The 25066-nt window shown below is 41.4% G+C and overlaps 1 protein-coding gene across 2 annotated transcripts in view; it reads right to left on the bottom strand.

Moving 5' to 3' along the window:
• The window catches only part of gpc6a (glypican 6a), a 223758-nt gene that overhangs the window by 75283 nt on the left and 123409 nt on the right, over nucleotides 1-25066 (bottom strand). For both annotated transcript variants that reach the window (XM_081362083.1, XM_081362084.1), the window contains exon 4: nucleotides 9109-9274. In XM_081362083.1, coding sequence (XP_081218209.1) covers nucleotides 9109-9274 — 166 coding nt within the window. The remainder of the gene's footprint in view (nucleotides 1-9108; nucleotides 9275-25066) is intronic.

The following is a 25066-nucleotide window of genomic DNA, read 5'->3' as shown; positions in this document are numbered from 1 at the left end:
ACTGGCCGACATGATATCAAAATGAGTCTTATTGCGAATGATTGTTACAGAAAAAAAAAATATATATTTCGCATCTCTGACACAACTATTCTATTCTTTCAGGAATTCAAAAATGAAGGTTTAAATTGGAATTTTATGTATATAGAAAAAATATATGTATATATATATATATATATATATATATATATATATATATATATATATATATATATATATATATATATACAATAAAGTCCTGCTGATTTATGTATGAAATAAATAAATACATAAAGTGTTGATAAAAAAAAAAAAATTAAATAATAAATACAATTTAAACAAACAAACAAACAAACAAATAAATAAATAAAGTTTTGTCGGATTATATATGGCTTTATATATGTTTATTATAAATATGTAATACTTCATTTTGAATTTGTCTATATTGAAAAGGTGGAAAATAAAAGAGAAATTTGTATTGTTTCAGCTACTGAAAAAAAATACATAATAATAATAATAATAATAATAAATACATATATTTTATTATTATTTTAATGCTAATGGCTGAAACTGTCATATGCTAGAGCAAAGCAAATGTTCTATGACATGATATGATCACTTGTGTCGTCTGATTTTCACAAACCAGACAATAATTGCTTTGACTGACAGTCACTAATGGACACGAAATCATTTCCTCCCATTTCTCCAAGGCAAAAGGGACCTTCGGTGGCACCATGCGAACATCTGCACCTCCTCACACTGTCCTGACAGCCGACAGCTGGACACGTCGTCATGGAGACGGTCACCGATGACAACGGCCTGACTGACCTGCTGTCACTCACAGGAATTATGAGGAATAATTACCTCCACTCACAGCTGGAACAGTAGCGTCGTGCATTTGCGATCTCAAAGCGGATAAGAACTTCTGATGCATGACTAACTCGGTGCTTAAGCAAGAGATAAAAACGGCTCATTTGAAGAAAAGCACATTAGAAAGTGTTGCACAACTCTGGGGAGTTACGCAACAGGATCAGACGTATCTGAGCGCTAAATGAAGCTCTTCGATTGACAGATATAGGATACAAGAACATCCTCTACAGACAGAAAATGACTGTTAAAGGCGGAGAATGTGTTACAAAAGCACAACTTTATTATAAAGAGGTTGATTTAAGGCACTATATGAGCTATTATGGGCTTGTTTTGCAGTCAGATAAAGGATAATACAATATAAGGGATGACATAAGTTGTTATCTCTATTTAGCTTGAATAAATGAAAATCACTCTCTCCACTCTGCTTGTTGTTGTGAGATCAACATTAGCCTCTTAAATGCACCATTATTGCCATTTAAGCCTTTATAAAATCTAATGCATTTCACTCGTGATTTATATCGCATGCACAAGGACACGCTGTGCAAGGGGAGGAAATAATATTGACTTACATTTTCATGAATTGTGAGGTTGCTGCAAGCTCCTATTTCACATGGAGACAAAACCATGCAATTAAAAAGAAATGAGCAAATAAAATCAATGCGGATCACTTACACTGTGGTGACAAAGGACTCACCAAAGGACAACACAGGCCTAAATCTTAATTAGCCTTTGTAATTAGCCCGGCGCATGAGGGAAAATCCGATACCGAGACAGGAAGGTTTAGCTGGCTCAGCAGTAAATAAAGACAGAATTCATGTTTAGCATTTACTGATTAATGCAAAGAAGGGCTATGTTTGGAGTTGCACTAGCACAAGACAAAAAAAAAAAAAAAAAAAAAAAATATATATATATATATATATATATATATATATATATATATTATATTGAAGAGATCATGAAAATACATACTTCCACACACACATTTTTTTTTAAATTAAATTAAATAAAATAAATAAATAGCTTATTTTTTGTCTTTCTTACTTTCTTATATTTTAAAATCAAACAAATTAAATATTCTCGACTTTTCGACAAATAATTTCCTAAATAAATCATGCATTAATGAAGTCTCTAATGAAAAGTCAAAGATTTCTCATTTTCTTTACAAAACCAAATGTTAAATATTTTAATTTAATTTAATTTAATTTAATTTATAAATAAACAAATACATGCATACATACATAAATTAAATAATAAAATAAAAAATAAAAAAACTTTTAATAAATAAATGTATTTAATATTTTATTTAATTTAATATTGTATGTGTATTTTTATAGCAAGCAAAAGATTAATAAAAAAAAAATCACAAAAAAGTTCAAGCTTTTCTAAATGATATTTTGTTAGTTCTTCATCCTCATGCACTAAAGCACATTCATATGTAGGCTGTATCCTTAAGCTATGTCCACGCGGTGAGGACATGCCATCAGGCATTCATTATACTGTGGCACCTTTTCCTGACACCGAATATCCCAACAAGGTGCTGACGAGAAAAATGATAATGACGTGCTGGTCATAAAAGCGAGCAGTGGCTATTTATCATGAAAGTGTGTGAGTGATGTATAAGCAAAGGTACAGCTTCCCTCCTACACCACATGTACTATAATGACTCCTACATCCTTCCCTGACCTCAACACATCCGGCTCAGCGAGTCCTTGGGAATGAGGAAAGCCTTAATGTGTTTAAGGGTGAATGAAATCTGACAAGAACATATACTGGTCACATTTCACCCCAAAATCTCAGTATATGCCTGTCTGTCTGTCTATATCCATTGTTACAATCAATTAACAAATAGTTTGATTGATTGGGGTGTGTGTGTGTGTGTGTTTGTGTGTAATTATATATATATATAAATATATATATACGTACACTGTCAGAAATAGGGGTACAGTAGGAGTCCATTTCTGCGCAAAAAACAACAAAAATAACGACTTTATTCAACTATTGATGTTGACGTAGTGTAACAGCGCAGCGCTTCTGGGTTTTACATCAGAACGGATGCTCACTATTGGCCGACGCTGGTCGTGTGTGATGCGTGTGATGTTGGCCAATAGTGAGCCTCCAATAAAGTCGTTATTTTTGTTTGTTTTTTGCGCACAAAAAGTATTCTCGTCGCTTGATAAACTTAAGGTTGAGCCACTGTAGTCACTTGGACTATTTTAACAATGTCTTTACTAACTTTTTGGGCTGGCAAGTTTCAATCCCATATCATAATCAAAAATATCTTAATTTGTGTTCTGAAGACGAACGAAAAGGTTGGAACAACATGAGGGAGAGTAATTACTGACAGAATTTTCATTTTTGGGTGAACTAACCGATTAACGCTTATATGTAAATGTATACAAAGTATCTATATATTTGAATTTCCGTGGTGTCAGATCAGTGCTGTGCGCTCCTGGCGTGCGGCGATCAGCTCAGAAGTGTGATTAGGGTATGATTAGGGATGTGTGTAATATGTGAGTGATGTTGTACAGTAGAGAAACACTGCATCATTACATCAGCTCTACTCGTCCTCATGGCTGCGATGATGTCCACTGGAAACATGTAGAGTTGTGAAGTATTCTCAGCGAGCCACTGAGGACAAACTACAACTCAATTACACACACACACACACACACACACACACACACACACACACACACACACACACACACACACACACATCCAAGGCTGTATATTAGGAGCTCTACAGGGATGTCCTCAAACACTGAAGCGTACTACACTGAGACCCTCAGCCAAGATGGAGCGACTTTAACCTGATGCAGTCATTTACACCTTTGTGTACTTTCCCAGAGAAAAAAAAAATATCTTAATTTGTGTTCTGAAGATGAACGAAAGTCTTACGGGGTTGGAACAACATGAGGGCGAGTAATTACTGACAGAACTTTCATTTTTGGGTGAACTTACCCTTTAAGCATCACTTCAAGGCATTACGTCTAATAAATCTGTCCTCTGTTTACAATGCATAATGATAATGCTTTCCACAGCAGAAGCTCATGTTCACCTCATCGAAGGCCACCTTCATATCACATTCAGGTCAAAGTGTTCCTTCCTGAATTTCCCCTTAAGGATCGATACGGCAGAGGAAATCTATGTATTTAATCAGCATGGCTTACACTGAGTTTGCTGGTGATGTGATTATATAACAGCATGATCTTTTTATAAGGTCGAGAGGGATTATAATCAAAAACTCATTTGAGTTAAACACGGATTAAAACTGAAATTACTGCACTTTAAGATTAAGATTTAGATGTTTTTTTGTAAGATGTTATGCAACATTTTCTAATATACCTTTATTAAAATTAGACATTTTTATCCGTCGCAGACATACCAGCATGTTTCTAGAAGCAATACGACACAATGCTTAAAAAGCATTCATTTAATTTTACTCTAATGAAAATGTTTTAACATTGTATTTTGTTCCTTTTGTCTGGTCTTTTATTGTCCCTTCAGCACCGTCTGCATGAAAGGTGCTTCATAATGTAATAAATGATTGTGTGGAAAACAAGGGGAATAGACCATTTAACTTCTGGAAGTTTGTTTCTTCCACACAAAAAAAAAGAAGAAAAAAAATGCTACTTTTTGTCTCACAATTGTGAGTTTATATATTCATTGTGAGATAAAAACTCACAATTACCTTTTATTTTTAATTCCGTGACAGAAACAAGCAACCACAGCTTTTTGTAAATTGTCCTCGATAATAAAAAAAAATGACACAGCTGGGATAATTTTCCCTCAAACTATATTGTACATGTGCTAAATTTCATTTTTTGCAAATGGGACACATAATTAGATCAATGCTTTTTAATGCATTGCATAGAAATTCACTCTGGTCTTCTGTAAAAGTAAAAGTAAAAGTAAAAGTAAGTCCAGGTAAAAACGTACAACAAAACTGGAAGAGAAAATGTGATTTAAAAATGTGATTAAATGTCATGAAAATAAATAATTCCACAATGTAAAACAAAAAAAAAAACTGCATTTTGTGATAAATAAATAATAACTAATAACTACCTGTCATGAAAATAAATACTGTCACAATGCAAAACCTCCTCTTTCTAATTCATATTTTCGTTCTTTTTATTTAAAAAAAAGTGTCTTTTCACTTTATATATATTTGTGCATCTCAAAATGTACAACAAAATAAATCTCACATAAGAGATCTCTCGTAAATCCGCTCTGATCCTTCCGAAAGTCATTGTATAATCCGTACAGGGTGTAGATTTGAGTATCAGTTCAAAATGCAACGTGCGTCTAAGAAGCCAGTGCATAAAGCAAACTGTGTGTGCTTGTACACACAAAACCTTTCAGGCGTCATCCAGTATAATTGAGACTCAGAAGCCGAAAGAGACGAATGCTCATAGGATGAAGCTGAAATGATACTTCCTCGCCGGCTGACCCCAGACCAGAGGTGGCGTATTCATCAGGATAAGAATAAACCAATGGCCTGATGTTTGCACCGAACATCTCATTTCCTGTGAAACTGGAACTCATTGGGTCTGATGAAACGCCCTGTCCGTCTGTCTTCTTCCCAAACAGCGTGATCACGGGCCGCTCTCGTTCCCGAGGCTAATGGTGGCATAACGTCTCCTGTGGTTTCACGAATTGAGATGAATGCAAACCCCTACGGCTTTGAAAGAAAATTAATAACACAGGATAATAATTTCTTACAACGGTTACGTTTGTTCAGTGGAATCTCATCTTAACGGGAAACTTCAGTGTGTCGCAGCAGGAATCTTTAATTGCTGACCAAAATGATGTCGCAAAATATGATTCATCAGAGGAAGGCTAACAAACCACAGTTAGCAAATAAAAGATCCTAGCATGAGGTGCGCAAACACATTATGGGTCCAAACTGTTTTATTACATGCGAGAATTGTAATATGAGATGCTTAAATCTGCAAATACAACATGTTTCTAATGAATATTTGGGATAGATCAACATTATCACTATCCATTTCAGAGTATTTGTTATTATGACTCTATATGTGTCACGATTGGTTTGGTGGTTTTGGTTCACGTTCTGATGTTGCTCATGATTGATTAGAAATAAAACGCACACGAGTTCTCACTTCAACTTGCCTTTAGTGGACATCCGTTAGAATATATTAATTTATTTTCAGTTTACCTGCCCTTCAATATCAGTGCTTAGTTTTTTTCTACTGGCCCAGTCAGATGGGTTCAGAGTCAGACTGTTACTTGCCCCGTCAAAATGCACAAAAAGATATAGTTTTCGTTGTGTTTGACCCATGCAACCTTGTAAACAGTGCTTTAAGATTTTTAGGTATAGGTTTAACGATATGTATGTCAAGTCAAGTCAAGTCAAGTCAAGTCAACTTTATTTATATAGCGCTTTTCACAATACAGATTGTATCAAAGCAGCTTCACAGTATTAAATAAAATAGTACATCAGTGTTTGTTTTTAGTGTAAAACGTCCACGTTTGGTAATGCTGATCAATAGTATTGTTGATTGATTAATTAAATTAAGTATCCCCAACTGAGCAAGCCAAAGGCAACAGTGGCAAGGAACCGAAAAACTCCATCAGGTGACCTAATGGAGAAAAAAAAACCTTGGGAGAACCCAGGCTCAGTCGGGGGCCAGTTGTACAGAATGTACAGAAATTGGATATACATATATATATATATAAACAAATCAGAAATCTCAAAAGAAACATTTCTCTGATCTGAGCTGCTATCCACATTCATTTTTTTATAGCTCAATACTCTCTCTTATGCATGTTAGGAGAAACATCTGAGCCAAAGTTTATACTAAAACATGCATGAGAACTCCATTAAATATCCTTAACTACAAAAGAGCAGCTTTTCCTTTGGGAACTGCTATAATTAAATTGCATTAACCCATATCGCATATATGCGCCCTTGACTTCGTCCATTAAAATAAATAAAATAATGAATTAACACGCCGGTCGACGTAATCAACTCAATAGTGGCAATTTCCAAAAGGCATTCCCAGTGAAAGTTTGGTAAACCACACAGTTTCTTCAATCGATGCAGTGAATGGGAACCCGCTGAAGACGTGATCTGAATGTCTTCACAGGCCGGCCAATCAATGCAGGTGAGAAGGGCACATCAACACAGGCCACAGGGAAATGCCACGTATGCCACATGGAGCAAAGGTCAGGCCTGACCGTCAGCCCATCCAAGCTGATCGCACAAAGAGATGCTATTTCAAACAAAAACTAGTTTCTGTGTGGCCATTCTATAAATATTCAAAACAAAATGAATTATCCTCTTTTGCTAATCGAACCGCGGCACTATAAAGCCAGTCGATATCTCTCTGTGGGGGAGCAATATACTGATTTAAAATCTATAGCGCAGAAAAGGAGCTCTGAAAAATGCAAAACAAAGCCAAAGTGGTTTGAGAAACAAGGCAAAGCACATCAGGAAGTTTAGCTTAAAGAAGTGGTTGATTATGATTTCACTTTTTTAACTTTAGTTAGTGTGTAATGTTGCTGTTTGATGCATAAACAACATCTGCAAAGTTACATGCAACATCGTTCTATCTTCATGGAGCATCTATGGAGTGATTTACAGATTATCATGACAGAATATGCTCACACACACACAAGCCCTTGAAGCTCCGCCCTCTGTGCCGGAAGCAGCAGCTCATTTGCATTTAAAGGGACACAAAAAAACGGCACGTTTTTGCTCACCCTCAAAAAGTGACAATTTGATCATGTTATAAAAATTATTTGAGGGGTATTTTGAGCTAAAACTTCACATACACACTCAGAGACTTATTTTACATCTTGTAAAAATGGACATTATTGGACCCCTTTAAAAAAAGAGCCTTGAATGCACAAATGACTGACACATTTAAATTTCACTTTCCAAGTTAAACAACACATACATTTTTCACATGGCATTGAGAATGATGAAGGTAAGAGGAAGAAAAGCGCATTTGACTTTCGCAGTATCAGTTCTGTGGGTGGGCGGCATTAAGCTGCTAAAGCCAGTGCCTATAGGTCATATGAATCAATCTGAACCATCACTCAAACTATATTTATTGCCATCAACAGGAATAAATTAAACATTCAACAGGATTGAGCAGCAGGGATGTAGCCTTTGCATAACGCAGGAGGTGAAAACCGCCTTGGAGAAAGTAGCAGAGTTTTTTTAAATAAAGCAAGTTCTCAAATTTGCATATATCTCTATAACGGCATGGAATTGCATTCACAACACATTTTACTTCGGTAATGTGACAGAATTCTAAATGAAACAGGACAATAAAGACTGGAATGGAGCCAGAACTCAATGTGAGTCGGCTAAAGCAATGACATTACTAATTCTTGGCAGAAAGCAAAACCTACTGGACTGAAAACTGAAACTCTTTGTTTGGACCAACTATAAATATAATACAATTAAGTGATTACACTGACTTACAGATGGATGGATGGATGGATGGATGGATGGATGGATGGATGGATGGATGGATGGATGGATGGATGGATGGATAGATAGACAGAACGATAGAACGATGGATGGATGGATGGATGGATGGATGGATGGATGGATGGATGGATGGATGGATGGATGGATGGATGGATGGATGGATGGATGGATGGATGGATGGATGGATGGATGGATGGATGGATGGATGGATGGATGGATGGAATAATAGAACAATGGATGGATGGCTGGACAGATAGAATGATAGAACGATAGAAAGATAGATAGAACGAGATAGACATAGATGGATGGATGAATGGATGGATGGAATGATAGAATGATAGATATAACGAGATGTATGGATGTATGGATGGAACAATAGATAGATGTATGTACTGTATGGATGGATGGAACAATGGATGGATGGATGGATGGATGGATGGATGGATGGATGGATGGATGGATGGATGGATGGATGGATGGATGGATGGAACAATAGATGTATGGATGGATGGACAGCTGACTCAATAGATAGACAGATAGATAGAATGCTTGCAAGAAAGAAAGAAAGAAAGAAAGAAAGAAAGAAAGAAAGAAAGAAAGAAAGAAAGAAAGAAAGAAAGAAAGAAAGAAAGAAAGAAAGAAAGAAAGAAAGAAAGAAAGAAAGAAAGAAAGAAAGAAAGAAAGAAAGAAAGAAAGAAAGAAAGAAAGAAAGAAAGAAAGAAAGAAAGAAAGAAAGAAAGAAAGAAAATATAATCCAAAAGAAGAAATCAATATTTGAAAAGCAAGCTGTCTCTCACCGATGAAGAGGTTCCACTCTGGGTCCAGGTCGGCTTGGTTGGCCAGGCAGCCCCGCATCACATTCTGGCAGTAGTTGGCACAGGGTCTGAGGCCTGGCATTCCTCCACAATACGGACAGAACAACATTTTGGTCAATGCTTTACTGCATCCTGGAGATATATTGACCTGCAGTAGAAATGAACAATGGGGAAACGTTAGCCCTGGCTGAACAGATGAGTGTGTGAATGCATTTGAGAGTTGCCTTCCAGGCTGTTGGAAGGAACAGAGAAACGAGTTGGCCTGAAATTTATTCTAGAGAGACACTACACTATACACTCACACCCTGGGACCTCTAAACGCGGTTTGTGCCAAGCTTAAAGTGGTTTTCAGAGTGAAGAACTGCATTGAGAACAGGTCAAAGGTGTCTCTCAAACCACACTGGACTGAGCTGTCCGCTCAATGCATGTCCATTTTCAGAGTCAATATGGGTTCTTTCAGGATACAACATTTGCAAAGATTCACAGACACTTGTTGACGGAGCTCAAATGGCAACGTTCTCACAACTAGCCTTCAGAGAAGACAAGTATCTACTCCCAACCGCCTCTGATAATTGCATGTCATTCTCTATCTTTATACTTGACTCAGGAGCTTGTATGCCAGACACCTTCTGTCCATCATGTGCCGGCGCTCTCCAAAGGTCAAGGCCGCACTGAGAGGAGCAGACGGTCGGCGGCTGATCGCTCACAGAGAGATCTGAAAGGACATGTTGTGTTGATTTCTCTGATCAAGCCTGAAAGTGCTGTGCGAGTATGAGTTTTTACTATCTAAGGGTGGACTAAGGGTGAAAACCTGAAAATCAAGTGTAGAAATATGCAGAATATACAGTACAGGTGTGCCAATTAATATAGAAGCTTGCTTCAGAGTAAAAATACAAATAATTATGACTTTGTATTACCATAAAATCAAAATTCATATTTTTTATGGAATATTGCAGATTTTATTATACATGATTTATCCTTGCACATAATCTTTAATCAAAACAACTTCTCCTCCCTCTTGCAGCTCATCTCTTCTCTTCTCTGATGACGAGGACACATTTGTTCTTGTTCCAGAAGCCTTTTTTTTTTTTACTCAGATAGGGAAGAAAAACACAACCTCTTTTTCACGCAACTTTATTTGTGAGTTTACATCTCACAATTGCAAGTTTGACTTTTAACTGGGGTTTTAGATATTATGATTGTGTTTATTTTTTTTTTTACTTCCTTTCACAATTACCTTGTGACATTAAAAAAAAAAAAAAAAAACGTTTACTTGTTTGTTTAATTGTATGAAACAAGTGTTGTTATCATTAACTAAAACTAATACAAATAATTTTTGGTAATTGAAATAAAATATTAGATACAAATAATAAAACTAAAAGCTAAATCAAAATATTAATACATTTTACCTAGTATAAAATTATACTAAAATAGCACTGAAAATATAATAATAGTAATAATAATAGTCATCATCATCTTTATGCACAGACAACCCTTGACGGCCTACTGCAATTTCCAAAATGTGCAGTATAAAACACATAATTTTCTTAACTAAATAATTGGACTGCCAAGAGTTAAGGCTTTTTAAAAAAATGCAAAATAACCATTTTTATTTCGGAATAAGCAAATGTTTTTAAAGAAATAAAAATGGTAGGCAGAATACAAAATAGGCAATATAGACTACGCAGTACGGCCTACGCTAACTATCTTAAGCCTCAGTTTCTTCTTTGCAATAGAGCAAAAGCGCTTCTTTTCTTACTTTAAGCTCCTGCAGTTTCTACTTTGCCCTGTTCTGTACGGGAGATAGTTTACAAAGAACTTGTCTAATGTTTCAGACACGTGTATTCTGTCAAGCTTGATTTATTTACCCTTCAAAATCTTTGCTTTACACGACTCTACCATCGGCTCGTAATTGAAAGAACAAGCGTAGGATCAGTTGCGACTCTGAAGCCGCGTCACACCTCCGGATTGGAGGATAAACTCTTCCTGTCTTCATCATCCTGATGATCCTTCAGATCCAGACAGCGCCAAACTTCCCTTCCTCTCCCGCTCCAAATCTAGCAGTGTTTGTGGAGCTCCTGGAGACTGTGAACGGAGAGGATCAAACGCAGCTGCTCTGACGCTCCCCGTTTTACACTCCGACATCAAATGCTGAGCGCGGGAGAGCTTTGAACGCAGTTTCATCACAGCAGCCTCTCTCAGTGTTTCTCACGCGTTTCCTAATCAGCCATTAACTTCACGCAGAACAACACACAGAGACTGTCTGCGAGCAAATGTGACTTTAAACGAGGGACACCGCAAGGATATTTGGTTGAACTCTGAGACTGAGGAAAAATTCATGGGATTATTTTCATGCGTTAATACAGTGTCTGAGAGGTTGACAGGACAAATTATGTTTAATGGAAACACCCTGCTGACTGTATGTATATATATATATAATTTTTAAAAAGAATGCCCTAAATGAAGAATCACATGTCTCATTATTGAATTTCAGCAATAAATTCTACCAATTACATCACGGTTCGAAAGTTTGGGGCTTGTAAGACTTGTTTTATTATTACTATTTTAAAGACATTCATATTTTTATTCAGTAAAAACATTAAATTGATCAAAAATTACAGTAAAGACATTCTTAATGTTATAATGTTATATGATGTTCATTTGGACTTTCTATTCATCAAAAAATCTTGAAAATAAGATTTCCACAAAAATATGAAGCAGCACAAGTTTTCACAACACTGATAATAATCAGAAATGTTTCTTGAGCCACAAATCATCATATTAGAATGATTTCTGAAGGATCATGTGACACTGAAGACTGGAGTAATGATGCTGAAAATTCAGCTTGACTATATATTCAAATAGAAAACAGCTACGCAAAATATTTCACAGTTTTTAATCAATTACATTCAGCCCTGGCGAGCAGAAGAGACAATCTTACCGACCAGATTTTTAAAAACACCTACAGTACACCTCCATATCTTTAAAATGGAGCTGTTCAAGTACACTGATGTATAAAAGTAATGAAATTCCTCAAGCCAATAAACACTATAGATTGTACGTACTTGAGGTCAACAAAATGATTTATTCCGGAGTCATGCTCATGTACACGCATAGCACTGAGTTATTAAAGCGTAACCTGTGAGCAATAAAATGTTCCTGCGGGTTTGCCCACTGCCTATATTTAATAAAAATCTATCTTAACTTTGACACGACTGTCATGCAGAAGAAATGCCCAGCAGTGATAGAGGAGAAATATGACGTGCGTTCAACACGCAAGATGATATGAAGGAGCACAAACTAGGTCATTTCCATGTTTTTACATTTCACAGCTAGACAGCATGCAAAACAATGCATTTTTTATGAAAGTAAAGCAGCCTTCCTCGCAATGCGCTGATATACCTGTCGCAAATCAATCTGAAAAGCCCAGGAATCGAGCTAAGCCATGGAGAATGCAACATGCAGTAAGCTTGATCAGCAGCCGAGATTTCCTGAGGACAGAGAGACCTGTGAGTCATTTATGAGCTCCGGCTTCAGACGCCTTCCACAATAGCAGCGAATTCCAATAAAATCCCCCTTTTTCACACCATGCAGCCAGTCGCAATCGTCCAATCCCTCGAGCTGTGATTCTGCTTACAGGCCAACGGCCAAAACCGACACTAGCTTTAACACTTTTTTGCTGGCAACCTGGAAATCACGAAATACTGTGTTTCATTTTAATTTTAGAAACTTTCACTTGAACTCTTCTCAATGCAACACTAAATAAAATAAATTCAGTCTCTGACAGCCTTGATCACTGATTATAAATTGTCACAGACTAATACAATGGTTGAAAATAACTAATTCGGCCAACCATTCTTTAAGACGACCTATTATGTCCTTTTTCAAAGTCTTGATTTGTTTCTGGCCTCTACTAGAACAGGTTTTCCTGCTTGAATGTTGATTATTTTCCTCATATTCTCCATTGTTTCAGCTCCTCTCTTCCCTGTCTGTCAGTAACGCTCTGTTTACTTCCTGTCTCTATGAAGCCCCTCCTTCTGAAAAGCACACTGTGCTCTGATTGGTCGGCTGGATCAGTGTGTTGTGACTGGTCGAGCACTTCAAGTGTGTTTGGGAAATGTCCCGCCTCTTACCATAACCGCCAGTTTCAACACACTACTAACTAACTCAACCAGGCCCCGCCCCTTTATCCTGCATATTAATTATTTAAATGAGAAACATTGCGATGTGTTCGTTCCCGGAAGAAAACTCAAGACTACAATGGAGGCGTTTCAGGGAGTTCAGAAACACAATGACACTGATATAGAGAAGAACTCCTGATGGAGGGACTTTGCAGAGCTTTTTCACACTCAAACAGCAACATTACACACTAAAGGAAGATGAACATGGAAAAAAGGCATATTAGGTCCTATTTAACATTTCAAATCATTAGCATATCATGTTAAAGGCACTGAATAGAAATGTAAACACTAATTGTGCTCTGGTACATGTAGAGCAATCTAATGTAAGTACTTCCTTTAATAGTTCTGACATTTGATGCAATATTTGATGATTTGATTCAATTCAAAGATTCAAATCAGAGATAAAATTCAAAAGACTGAATTAAAAACATTAAATTCAAAAGATGCAAAATGATTAATGATTCAATACGAAGATTAGATTCAGAATATTCAGAGATTTTAAAAAAAGAAGGCAACTAGAAAGGATCAAATCAGTGACTCTGTTCAAAAATCAAATGAAAGATTCAATTTAAAGATTCAATTAGATGCTCACATCTATCACAATAATGCACATTATCCAACAGCTCTGACAGAGCGTTCCATGGATTGTAATGCCTAAGATCCGGTTTGAGGATCTGGAAAGAGCCGGTTCTGTTTGAAATCAAGCAGGAATACTATACAATGGATTTCTGAAACCACAACTGAACCTGCTTGATCTTCTGAGCCTCTCAACAGAATGATAATCACCATGGTCAACTAACATATACAAAGTTAAAAATGTTCTCATCTTTTGGTCTCACTTCATATGCCTTCATATTATTCAGTTGTTCTACTTTCTTTGTAACTCTTTGTGAAATTTCTGAGTGAAATTGAATTCAATCCAATAGCATCATTATCTGGTGTAATATAAACTGTAGCGCATAACCCTTAAAGAAGAATATGCTCAAATCCCTTTTTGTTTTCCATAAAAGGGATTCGAATCACAAGTGCACAATGATATCATTATATCAGCATGCTGTTGATGCGAAGAAAAGCACGAGCAAAGTGCCTCCTCAATCTTTCTGTAAGGAAACGCCTTCAGGATAAATCTGAAACGGAGAGTCCTGCTTATAAAAACCCATAAAGGACAATAATATACTGTGCTGCATGTACTGGGAGAAGATAAAATGGCTTTGAGCAACTGCACAGAAATCCTGTTGGGTACATTGTGTTCCATTTTAAGCCTGGCACATTTGATTTCTCATTCCGCGCTGAACCACATAGCCAGGGTAAACCGACCCATGGGAAATCTTGCTGAACAAATCCTGAGACTCGTCAGCCGCATCTGGGAATGAAAATATATGACCAATGGTTTTAGGAAGAAGCACAGAATTAACCTTGAAGGGTGTTAAGAGACGCGATACAACGCGACGAGCTTAGAGCTGCTCTAATGTGAGGCGTTTGGCACGACAAAAAGAACATTCCTGTCAGCAGATGGATCTAATCCGCAGTTATTATGACAGTATGCCCAATCCAATCTGGCACGAGCCTCCAGAATCAAACCCAACACACACGAGTGAAACTTCGAACGGAGCAGCTTGCGAGTGTAGGCTTGGATATGATATAATCAGATCCCTGAAGGTGCAGCACCTCCTTCTGTTCCTCTCTTTCGTTTCAAATGTCAGAGAAGGGCTGAGAAGGTGCAAGAAGTGACATAAGTAGTTAATAAGAAGCAGAAGCTAACAGGAAGACTCTGGGCTCCTCACGACTTCAACTAAAGAACTTCTCGGGTCTTAAGTGTGACTTCGGTACACTGTGAAAAAAGACTTTTCTTACTCGTTAATAAAACAAAGATGAGTATGTTTTACAAGAAAAAACGGCCAGTTCGCACCAAGAACTATAACTTTAAAGATAACTCTACGATAACTATATTAGTGTCCACACCAGCGGACGATATTCCGATTACTTTTCTGCAGTTTTGTCGACTGTCACTTTAAATGCTTGAGCTCTTTAAAGCAGGATGGATTCTGATTGGCTGTCAATGTTTTTATCATTCATCAGCTGAAAAAAAAAATTGTTCCTCTATGTTGTTATCGTAGTTGAATCTTGATATTCTTTTATATTAGGATGAATGATTTTTAGAACTATATCTTTATCGTTATAGTTATCGTCCTTGGTGTGAACAGGCCTCAACATTTTACAATGAGGTTTCATTTGTTAACATTAGTTAAAGGAACACACTGACTTTTTGGGACTTTAGCTTATTCACCGTATCCCCCAGAATTAGATAAGTCCATACACACCCTTCTCATCTCCGTGTGTGCCGTAACTCTGTTTGCCGTAACTCTTCCTTTAACATGAACTAACAATAAACACAACTTCTACAGGATTTATTAATCTTAGTCAACGGTAATTTCAATATTTATTAATACATTTTTAAAATCCAAAGTTGTATTTGGTAATGCCCTCACTGTAAACACTGTATAAGTTGGCAAAACTCAAAAGATTTTAGGTAATCAGTTACATAATATTTTTTTTAAGTTTAAGAAAGCAGAAATAGCAGATTTTTATTTTGTACTCATACATTTTAATTGCTCTTAACTTGAATAAGCTAATTCATACATTTAACTTATTATTATTAACTTTATTCTCGCACTCTTGCAAACTATTCCAACTCAAAATGTCCAACTTAAAGATTTTAAAATAAAGATAGAAAGAGTTAGTAGCTTAGCGATGGTGATGTTGAAGTCATGTGACCGTGTGTAGTTCACTTATATTCTGCCTTTAGACTTTTCTTGTATTTAGGCTTCAAAGTTCATAAATGTTCTGCTCATTTGTGAGGAATTTGTCACAATCACAAAACTTATTTTCTGCAATAATCCAAAAGCCGATGGAAAAGCATAACTTATGCTATGGCCTATAAATGTACACATTACTGCAGCTCTCTATTTCAGCAATCATTGCTGTTTATTTTTCACAAAAGATGGAATGCAAGTACAGAAATCTGCCGGCAATGACCCAAACTAGTGCACTGCCCTACTAATCCAAATAAAGCTCAATCTCTCTAAAGATCTACATTAGCACTCACGCCAGCATCACATGCCCTTTCTTTCGGACATTAGGCATGTTCGGCCAGCATCATTAACACGGGTGCACTGCCAGTGAACTAACACGGCTGAAGTCAACACGCCATCTGTCAACTAGAAAGACAGAGAAAAAAGTGGGAAAAGAGGAAATGTGAATCCAGCATCATCTGAATACGCATTCACATTTTTGCACAATACAAACTAATTTTACAATACTAATACATTTACATACGAATGGGAAAGCTAAGCATGATTAATCACAATTTATTTATTATTAATAATGCTTTGCTTAAAGCAACATGTTATTGTCTGACCCAAACATGAAGGGTAAGTATAAATATATGATATGTGACCATGGGCCAAAACCAGTCACATGGGTAAATTCTTTGAAATTGAGATGTATGCAGTACATCACATGAAAGCTGAATAAAGGATAGTTTGTTAGGATAGGTCAATATTTGGCCGAGATACAACTATTAGAAAACCTGGAATCTGAGGGTGCAAAAAAATCGAAACATTGAGAAAATCTCCTTTAAAGTTGTCCATTTATGGTTGCGATAGTGCTGCATTCACTCACAGAAATAAATGTTTTATATATGTCTGGTAGGAAATGTACAAAATATCCTCATGGAACATGATCTTTACTTAATATCCTAATGATTCTCTTACGAGAGGTCTCTCGTATTGCGTAAGGTTAGCTTACGCATCGGAAAGTCTTCTTTCTTCGAGATCTGAAGCCAAAAAATTATCCTTAATTTTGTATACATTGTCAACGCAGTGCAGCAGCCGACAGACCTAGGCAGGCTGTATAAGCGTGCTCATTGGCTGCTCGGCGGCAACTGCTTAAGCCTATCGGTGAGCGCTCTGAACGCGGCAACCATTGAGGGCGCTTCGCGCCCTCCACACCCTTCTAACCGTCAGAATGGGTGTGGCCAGCGTGTATATATACAGCGCTCATAGGCTAAAATTCTGATTTTCTTGTCTTCAGCGACGCTCTTCGCATCGCTGGATCTTGAGAGCCGCCGCTGTTGAAACCAGCGACCAGCAAGCTTAGGACAGCGCCTGAGGAAGCCGGCCGTCTTCGCCGCCTTCAGCCATCCGTGCCTGCTACGCTATCCGGCGACATATCCTTTACATAATTACTGTTTCTGTGTGTACTCTAAAAGAGCACGAGGCGTTTTTGTAAAAACGCCTCGTTTTTGCGGCTCGTGCCGCTCCCCGCTCAGCAACGGAGACCGCCACCTCTCTGCGCTCTCCGCCTGGGCCGCGGGCACGCCGCCACCGCACTCTCCGAGTGCGAAGAGCTTTCAATGTCGACCCTGCGGGCTCGACTTGAAGCTTTCGACCAAGCTGTCGCTCCGCCTGTCCCTGCCGGGCCGCGCAATAAGAAGCGCCGCTCGCAGCGACCACCGGAGACTGTTGTGACTGAGGAGCTCGCCGGAACCTCTCCCTCGAGCTCTCTCTCGCCCTCTCCCTCCCGGCAGCTCAACCGCCGGCTCTGCCCGCGCCGCCGCCGCGTCAGGAGATGAGGCGAATGTGATAGATACCCGTACTCTCCCTCTGTTCGAGCCGTGCAATACGCCGCTCACAAGGGATGGCAGAAGCGGACGGTCTCGGAGCGAGTTTCCTCTCCCTCTGTTCGAGCCGCGCAAACTGAGCCGCTCACGAGGGATGGCAGAAGCGGACGGTCTCGGAGCGAGTTTCCTCTCCCTCTGTTCGAGCCGTGCAATACGCCGCTCACGAGGGATGGCAGGAGCGGACGGTCACGGAGCGAGTTTCCTCTCCCTCTGTTCGAGCCGCGCAAACTGCGCCGCTCACAAGGGATGGCAGGAGCGGACGGTCTGAGCTCTCTTTACGTTACAAGAAAGCTACTCCGTCCTCGCGCGTCACCGGTGAAAGGGGAACAGAGTGTTTTCGTCCCGCCGTGGCCTGGACTATAACCTCCATTCTCACACATTTCTCAGTCCCCTCTTAAGTTCAGGCGACTGGAATTGTTACTATTGCAGTATACGAGCCTGTTATAAATACACGCTCGCCTGCAAGCAAACGCTGTCACAAGACATGATACTAATGTATTCACCCCTGTGGCTCAGTGGCGGAATCCTTGACTGTCAAGCTAGAGACCGGAGTTCGGTCCCCGCTCTCGCGGCAGTTAAAGTTTATGCTGTTCGCTTCTCCGAGCTCGCGGCCAGTTTTTCTTACATACAGAAAACAAGCCCGCTCTCTCCCTCGTTGGGCCGCGCAGATTGCGCCGTTCAAGGGATGACAAAGCGGACGGTCACGAGCAGCGTTCAGCGTGCGCGCCTCACTCACCGGCGAAAAGAGAAGAGAGTGTGTTAGTCTCGCTACGGCTGGACAACCGCCAATCCTCATACATTTCTCAGTCCCCTCTTAAGTTCAGGCGACTGGAAATATTACTATTGCAGTAAACGAGCCTGTTTTAAACACACGCTCGCCTGCAAACAAACGCCGACGCGACACATGAGGTCGCTTTTTATATGCTCGCGCTAACTGAAAGCTTATGTGTTTCCCCTGTGGCTCAGTGGCAGTATCATACGCTTTCATGCGAGAGATCCGCGTTCGATCCCAGCTCTCGGGGAAAATAAAATTTATGCTGCTTGCTTCTCCGAGCTCGCGGCCAGTCTTTCTTACTTACAGAAAGCGAACCCGCCTCTCGCACCACACCTTCTCAGGGTGCTCGAGTATTTTTGAGCGTCTAAACACGAGAGAAGAAAAGACGGTTAAATCCCGCAGCCCTGCGACTGGACCACCGTCGAAGCTTAACGCTCTGTCAGTCCCCGTTGCCACGGCTACTGCAGCTGTTTACCCCGCAGTCAACGAGCCGGTATCTACCCGCTCGCCTGCGCGCATCCGCCGTTCTCACGGCAACCCAGATAAATTTCAAAAGAGCATAATGTCTGGTTGCACGGCTGACGCCGTATGTGTTTCTAGTACAGTGAATGTGCCCACGTTCTGTGCTCACCCCTGTACACAAGCACTATACATCCCGTGTCTCTCACAGAGCCCACTCTCATGAAGCAGGCAAAAGCCGCTTTAGTGTTAAAAGTAGGTCACGTGTCCACTTCTCCGTGCCCACACCTACTCACTGCCCGCTCTGTCACACGGCCTCGCACGACCGGTCATGTTTTAAATGTGAGTCCTGTGCCCGCCCTCGAGCGCTCACACATACTAACTACATTTTCGCGCCTCACACTATATGTTCCCCGTCCAACGCCACCGGGACACTGTGTGTAAAACGGCCAGCTATCGCTACGTGCGATCCGCCGTATCTAACCACCAAGAGCGCGCGCGCCGCGCCCGCCCCTGAATGTAACTCCTGTGCCCGCCCTCGAGCGCTCACACATACTAACGAACATTTTCGCCCCCGACATCGCGCGTCGCGCCTCACACTTTATGTTCCCCGTCTAAAGCCACCGGGACACTGTGTGTAAAACGGCCAGCTATCGCTGCGTGCGATCCGCCGTATCTAAGCACCAAGAGCGCGCGCGCCGCGCCCGCCCCTCCGTTTCGATCTCTCGAGCCCGCGATGCGCGGCGATCGGAGCCCGGAGGCCATTCTGCCCCTGGCTGCACACGCAAAAGCGTGGGAAACTATTCCAGGCGCATCAGAACGGGTTCTAAGCACAGTAAAACAGGGCTATACTCTGCTGTTCGCTCGCCGCCCTCCGCGCTTTCAAGCGCGTATCGAGACCAGAGTGAATGGGGAAGTAGCACATCTACTTCGAGCAGAAATAGCTACACTTCTGTGCAAAAGGGCTATAGAACCGGTTTCCCCTTCCATGAGCGAGTCGGGCTTTTACAGCCGTTATTCCTCGTTCCCAAGAAGGACGGAGCTCTCAGACCAATTTTGGATCTGAGACGTTTGAACGAGGCTCTTATGGGAAGACCGTTCAAAATGCTCACAACCAGACAAATTCTCGCGCAAATTCGCCCGAGGGACTGGTTTATATCTCTCGATCTAAAAGACGCGTGCTTTTCAGATCCTGATAATACCCCGTCACAGGCCATTCTTGAGATTCGCCTTCGACGGTCCGGTATATCAGTACACGGCCCGCCTGTCGACACAGCGCGCTCGCTGCATTCGACGCCTGGCCGCGTCCCTTCGGCCGGGCAGCACCGTACCTCTCAAAACATTTCAGAGGTTACTAGGTTGTATGGCCTCAGCCGCAGCAGTGCTTCGGCTGGGTCTTTTACGAATGCGCCCGCTACAACGCTGGCTGAATGCCCGAGTGCCTCACAGAGCATGGGCTTCCGGCGGTATCCGCATCAGAGTGACTCAGAGCTGCGTTTCAGCTCTGAAGCCCTGGTTAGCGGCCGACTGGTACCAGCGGGGAGTGACAATGGGAGCTATCTCACACCGCAAAGTTATCTCGACGGACGCTTCCACCTCAGGCTGGGGCGCTCTGTTCGAGGGCAAACCGGCTTTTGGCCTGTGGTCAGACCGGGAAAAATGCCTCCACATAAACTGTTTGGAGATGATAGCGGTCGAGAACGCGCTCAGGCGCTTCCTCCCATTCATACGGGATCACCATGTGCTAGTCCGCTCGGACAACACGTCCGTGGTATCCTATGTGAACCGACAGGGCGGTGTCAGATCCAGGAATCTGTGCAGGCTGACAGAACGCCTTCTCGTGTGGGCTTACCGCTCGCTGCGCTCGCTGAGAGCCGCGCACGTGCCGGGCCACCTGAATGTCGGTCCAGACAGACTGTCCAGGGACAACATTCCCCCGGGAGAATGGTCTCTGCACCCCCAGACAGTCCAGTTTCTCTGGCGCCTATTCGGCAGAGCGGAAATCGACCTCTTTGCGTCGAAAGACAATGCTCAATGCCTGAAGTTTTATTCGAAGAGCGAGGACGCGCTGTCCCAGACATGGCCCAGCCTCCCGCTGTATGCTTTTCCTCCGATCTCCCTGTTGCCACAGGTCATTTCGAGGATCAGAGAAACGCACCACTCAGTGCTGCTTATAGCCCCGTGATGGGAAAACCAAACTTGGTACCCAGAGCTAGTGAGGCTGTCGCACTCACCCCCATGGCCGATCCCGGTGAGAAAGGATCTCCTCTCCCAAGCCGGTGGATCGATCTGGCATCCCCATCCAGAGCGCTGGTCGCTGCATGCATGGGTGATCAACGGATACCCGTTGACCTGTCAGAAGGGGTCGTGAACACGATCACACAGTCGAGAGCCCCCTCCATGAGACGGCTCTATGCGTCTAAATGGTCGGTGTTTTCTAAATGGTGCGCTACTAAAAACTTGGATCCGCGCGCATGCGGGGTCCCGCGGGTGCTCTCCTTCTTACAAGAGCTGTTGGAAAAGGGCAGATCCCCTTCCATGCTCAAAGTATATGTGGCCGCTATTGCAGCGTTCGCTGAGACGACGCGCGGCCGGGCAATGGGAAGGAATGAGCTCATTATCCGCTTCCTCAGAGGAGCTAGACGGATGAATCCCCCGCGGCCCCCCTCGGTTCCCTCGTGGGATCTGTCCTTGGTCCTAGCGGCCCTAGAGGCTTTTCCCTTTGAACCGCTTGAATCCGCGGATCTAAAGTATCTGTCGCTTAAAACCGTTTTTCTGATAGCTCTGTCTTCAGTCAAACGAGTGGGTGATTTGCACGCGCTATCTGTTAGCCCTGCATGTCTTGAGTTCGGGCCGAATGACTCGAAAGTCATTCTCAGACCGAGACACGGTTACATCCCCAAAGCGATTGGAACCCCGTTTAGGGCACAAGTTATGTCCCTCTCGGCTCTGCCAGCATCCGACAGTGGGGACAGTGATAACCTCCTATGCCCTGTCCGGGCGCTGAGAGTTTACATCACGCGCTCCGCCGCTTTCAGGCGTTCAGAGCAGCTCTTTGTTTCCTTCGGCGGACGCACCAAGGGTCTTGCCGCCTCGAAACAGAGCTTGTCCAGGTGGATAGTGGACGCGATAGCAGCAGCTTATGCCTCCAGACACCTGCAGTGCCCTCTGGGCTTCAGAGCCCACTCCACTAGAGGCATGGCCTCGTCGTGGGCCTGGTCCAGCGGAATTTCTAATCACGGTATTTGTATGGCGGCGGGCTGGGCCTCCCCATCAACATTCGTGAGGTTTTATAACCTGGAAGTTCCTGCCCTACAGGCAAAAATACTGTCAGCATAAGTGACATGTATGCTCTGCCCATTTCTCGTGTGCAGACTACGTTCATATGCTGGCGCTATTCTGGTACTATACTCAGGGTGAAGTGTTTGACTCAGACCGGCTGATCCGCTCTGTTTCCTATTTCCCGTTACGCGCTGTTGTCGGTGCTGGCCCGCGCTGCTGGCCGCCCGTATTATTCTCTGTCGCGCGGGAATTTTTCCCTTCATGTGAGACCGACTATGTCGTTTTTCTCCTACCCTTATGAGTGCTTATGTACTGTATGGGCTCGCTCTGCCGGCCCTACTATTTGTACTGTTATATGTTTATAGACCGGCCGCGCCGCTCTATTTCATATGCTGCATGAAGTGCCTGTACTGCGCTGGCCCGTCTCTCCGACCGGCCACATTTCCCAGCAGAGTGTTTTCCCCGGTTCCCTGGGATTCATGGGCTGGATGCTCGGCGCACACGGCGTTGACAAAGGGTTCCCGATGCGTAAGCTAACCTTACGCAATACGAGAGACCTCTCGTAAGAGAACGTACTCGGTTACTAATGTAACCTCGGTTCTCTCTAGAAGAGGGAACGAGTATTGCGTAACCTGCCGTGTCGCGCCACGAGCTTTTGCGCTTCAGACTGCGAAAACCAGAATTTTAGCCTATGAGCGCTGTATATATACACGCTGGCCACACCCATTCTGACGGTTAGAAGGGTGTGGAGGGCGCGAAGCGCCCTCAATGGTTGCCGCGTTCAGAGCGCTCACCGATAGGCTTAAGCAGTTGCCGCCGAGCAGCCAATGAGCACGCTTATACAGCCTGCCTAGGTCTGTCGGCTGCTGCACTGCGTTGACAATGTATACAAAATTAAGGATAATTTTTTGGCTTCAGATCTCGAAGAAAGAAGACTTTCCGATGCGTAAGCTAACCTTACGCAATACTCGTTCCCTCTTCTAGAGAGAACCGAGGTTACATTAGTAACCGAGTACGTTTTTGGCATAAAAGAAAAATCGACCATTTTGACCCATACAATGTATTGTTGGCTATTGCCACAGATATACCAGTGCAACTTATGACTGCTTTTGTGATCCAGGGTCACATATTATAATACTTGGAGCTGGAGTTTGGTGGATTGTTAGTTTAACGTCTGTGTTGACCTCATTCATTCGAGTAAATATTAAACTCCCACAGCCCTACATAGGAAATGCGGTTTGGAAAATGAATGGATGGAAATATTTTAAACTAACATGACAACACATCTTTCACAAACTAAACCAAACTAATGTGAACTTTTCAAACCACCTTGCTAATGCCCAAGGCAACAGAAACAACCCACACAACATTTCTTACGCTTTCTGCTGCATGATCACACTTCTGAAACATGTGTGTTTATTCAGCGCAATGTGTTTACACACTCAACAGGACCTTTAATCCAAAAGAGAGGAGAAACAATCTCTTTACAATTGCAATCGCTTCTGCTTGTCAGATGCTTTTCTTATTTGTGTCTAATTTGCATTTTTCTAAAGGCATTTTATAAGAAACATCACAGAGACGGTGGTACTTCAATTAAACATACTTCAAATCTCCATTAAGGTCTCCCGAGAGCTGAAACAGCAACCTTTGAGCAATAAAATTCTCCTATAGAGCTGAATATTCATATCTTTACTGAAAGAAAGGGCCAAAAACATATAAAAAACGTTTTTTTATACACTTACACAGCACTGCAATTTGCACATATTTGACATACATGTCTATGCCATTAAACCATTAAATATATATATATATATATATATATATATAGTCAAAATATTAATAAATACTATAATGGCATATACATTATTCAGAGTAACTAGCTTCACAAACTTGTTTCTACTAACTTGCTCAAAGATATTCCCTCAAACTTTTGCTCTGCAATCACAGTAGTTGATCTGGGGTGCGTTTCCCGAACAACGACGTAGCTCGCTGCTTCACTACCGTAGTACGATGCATCGTTGAAGAAATCAACTAGCTAGTCACGACTGTTTCCCGAAACCATATTGTCGCAAAGTGGTCGTTCAACCACGTTGGTTAATGACGTCATGCACGTGCTGGAGTAATAACTTCTCTTAATGAATCTGTTTGAGATCGAATTAACGCTAGATGTTTTGCTATAAATCACAGACATTATTACATCTGAGGACTATTTCTCATTTTTCTCAGTTATTTTGCTTCATTTCCAGATTCAGTCATAGGCTCGTTCTTACATAATAGAGCACGTTCACACATGCACACTCTTCAGAAACGGTGCTTTAAATCTCTTGACAAACTAAAAGACGTAAATGACATTTGTATGCATTCTAAATAAAAGACACAGGTTGTACTGAATGTCAGCTTGCTTATTTTGCTCAAGATACGGATTTATTAAGTCCACATGTCATGCAAACTAGAAACTCTGCTTCTAACTACAGGTCGAGAGCTGTCGTTCCAACTACACAACTTTGCGATGCTGTTTGCAAATGTTCGTTAGAACGATGGTTTTGGGAAACACTGAATTGT

The sequence above is a fragment of the Scardinius erythrophthalmus genome (genome assembly GCF_964197995.2).
Source record: "Scardinius erythrophthalmus genome assembly, chromosome: 3".
Taxonomy (NCBI): domain Eukaryota; kingdom Metazoa; phylum Chordata; class Actinopteri; order Cypriniformes; family Leuciscidae; genus Scardinius; species Scardinius erythrophthalmus.
The sequence above is the reverse complement of the archived record's forward strand: the minus strand, read 5'-3'. Positions and strand labels throughout refer to the sequence as shown.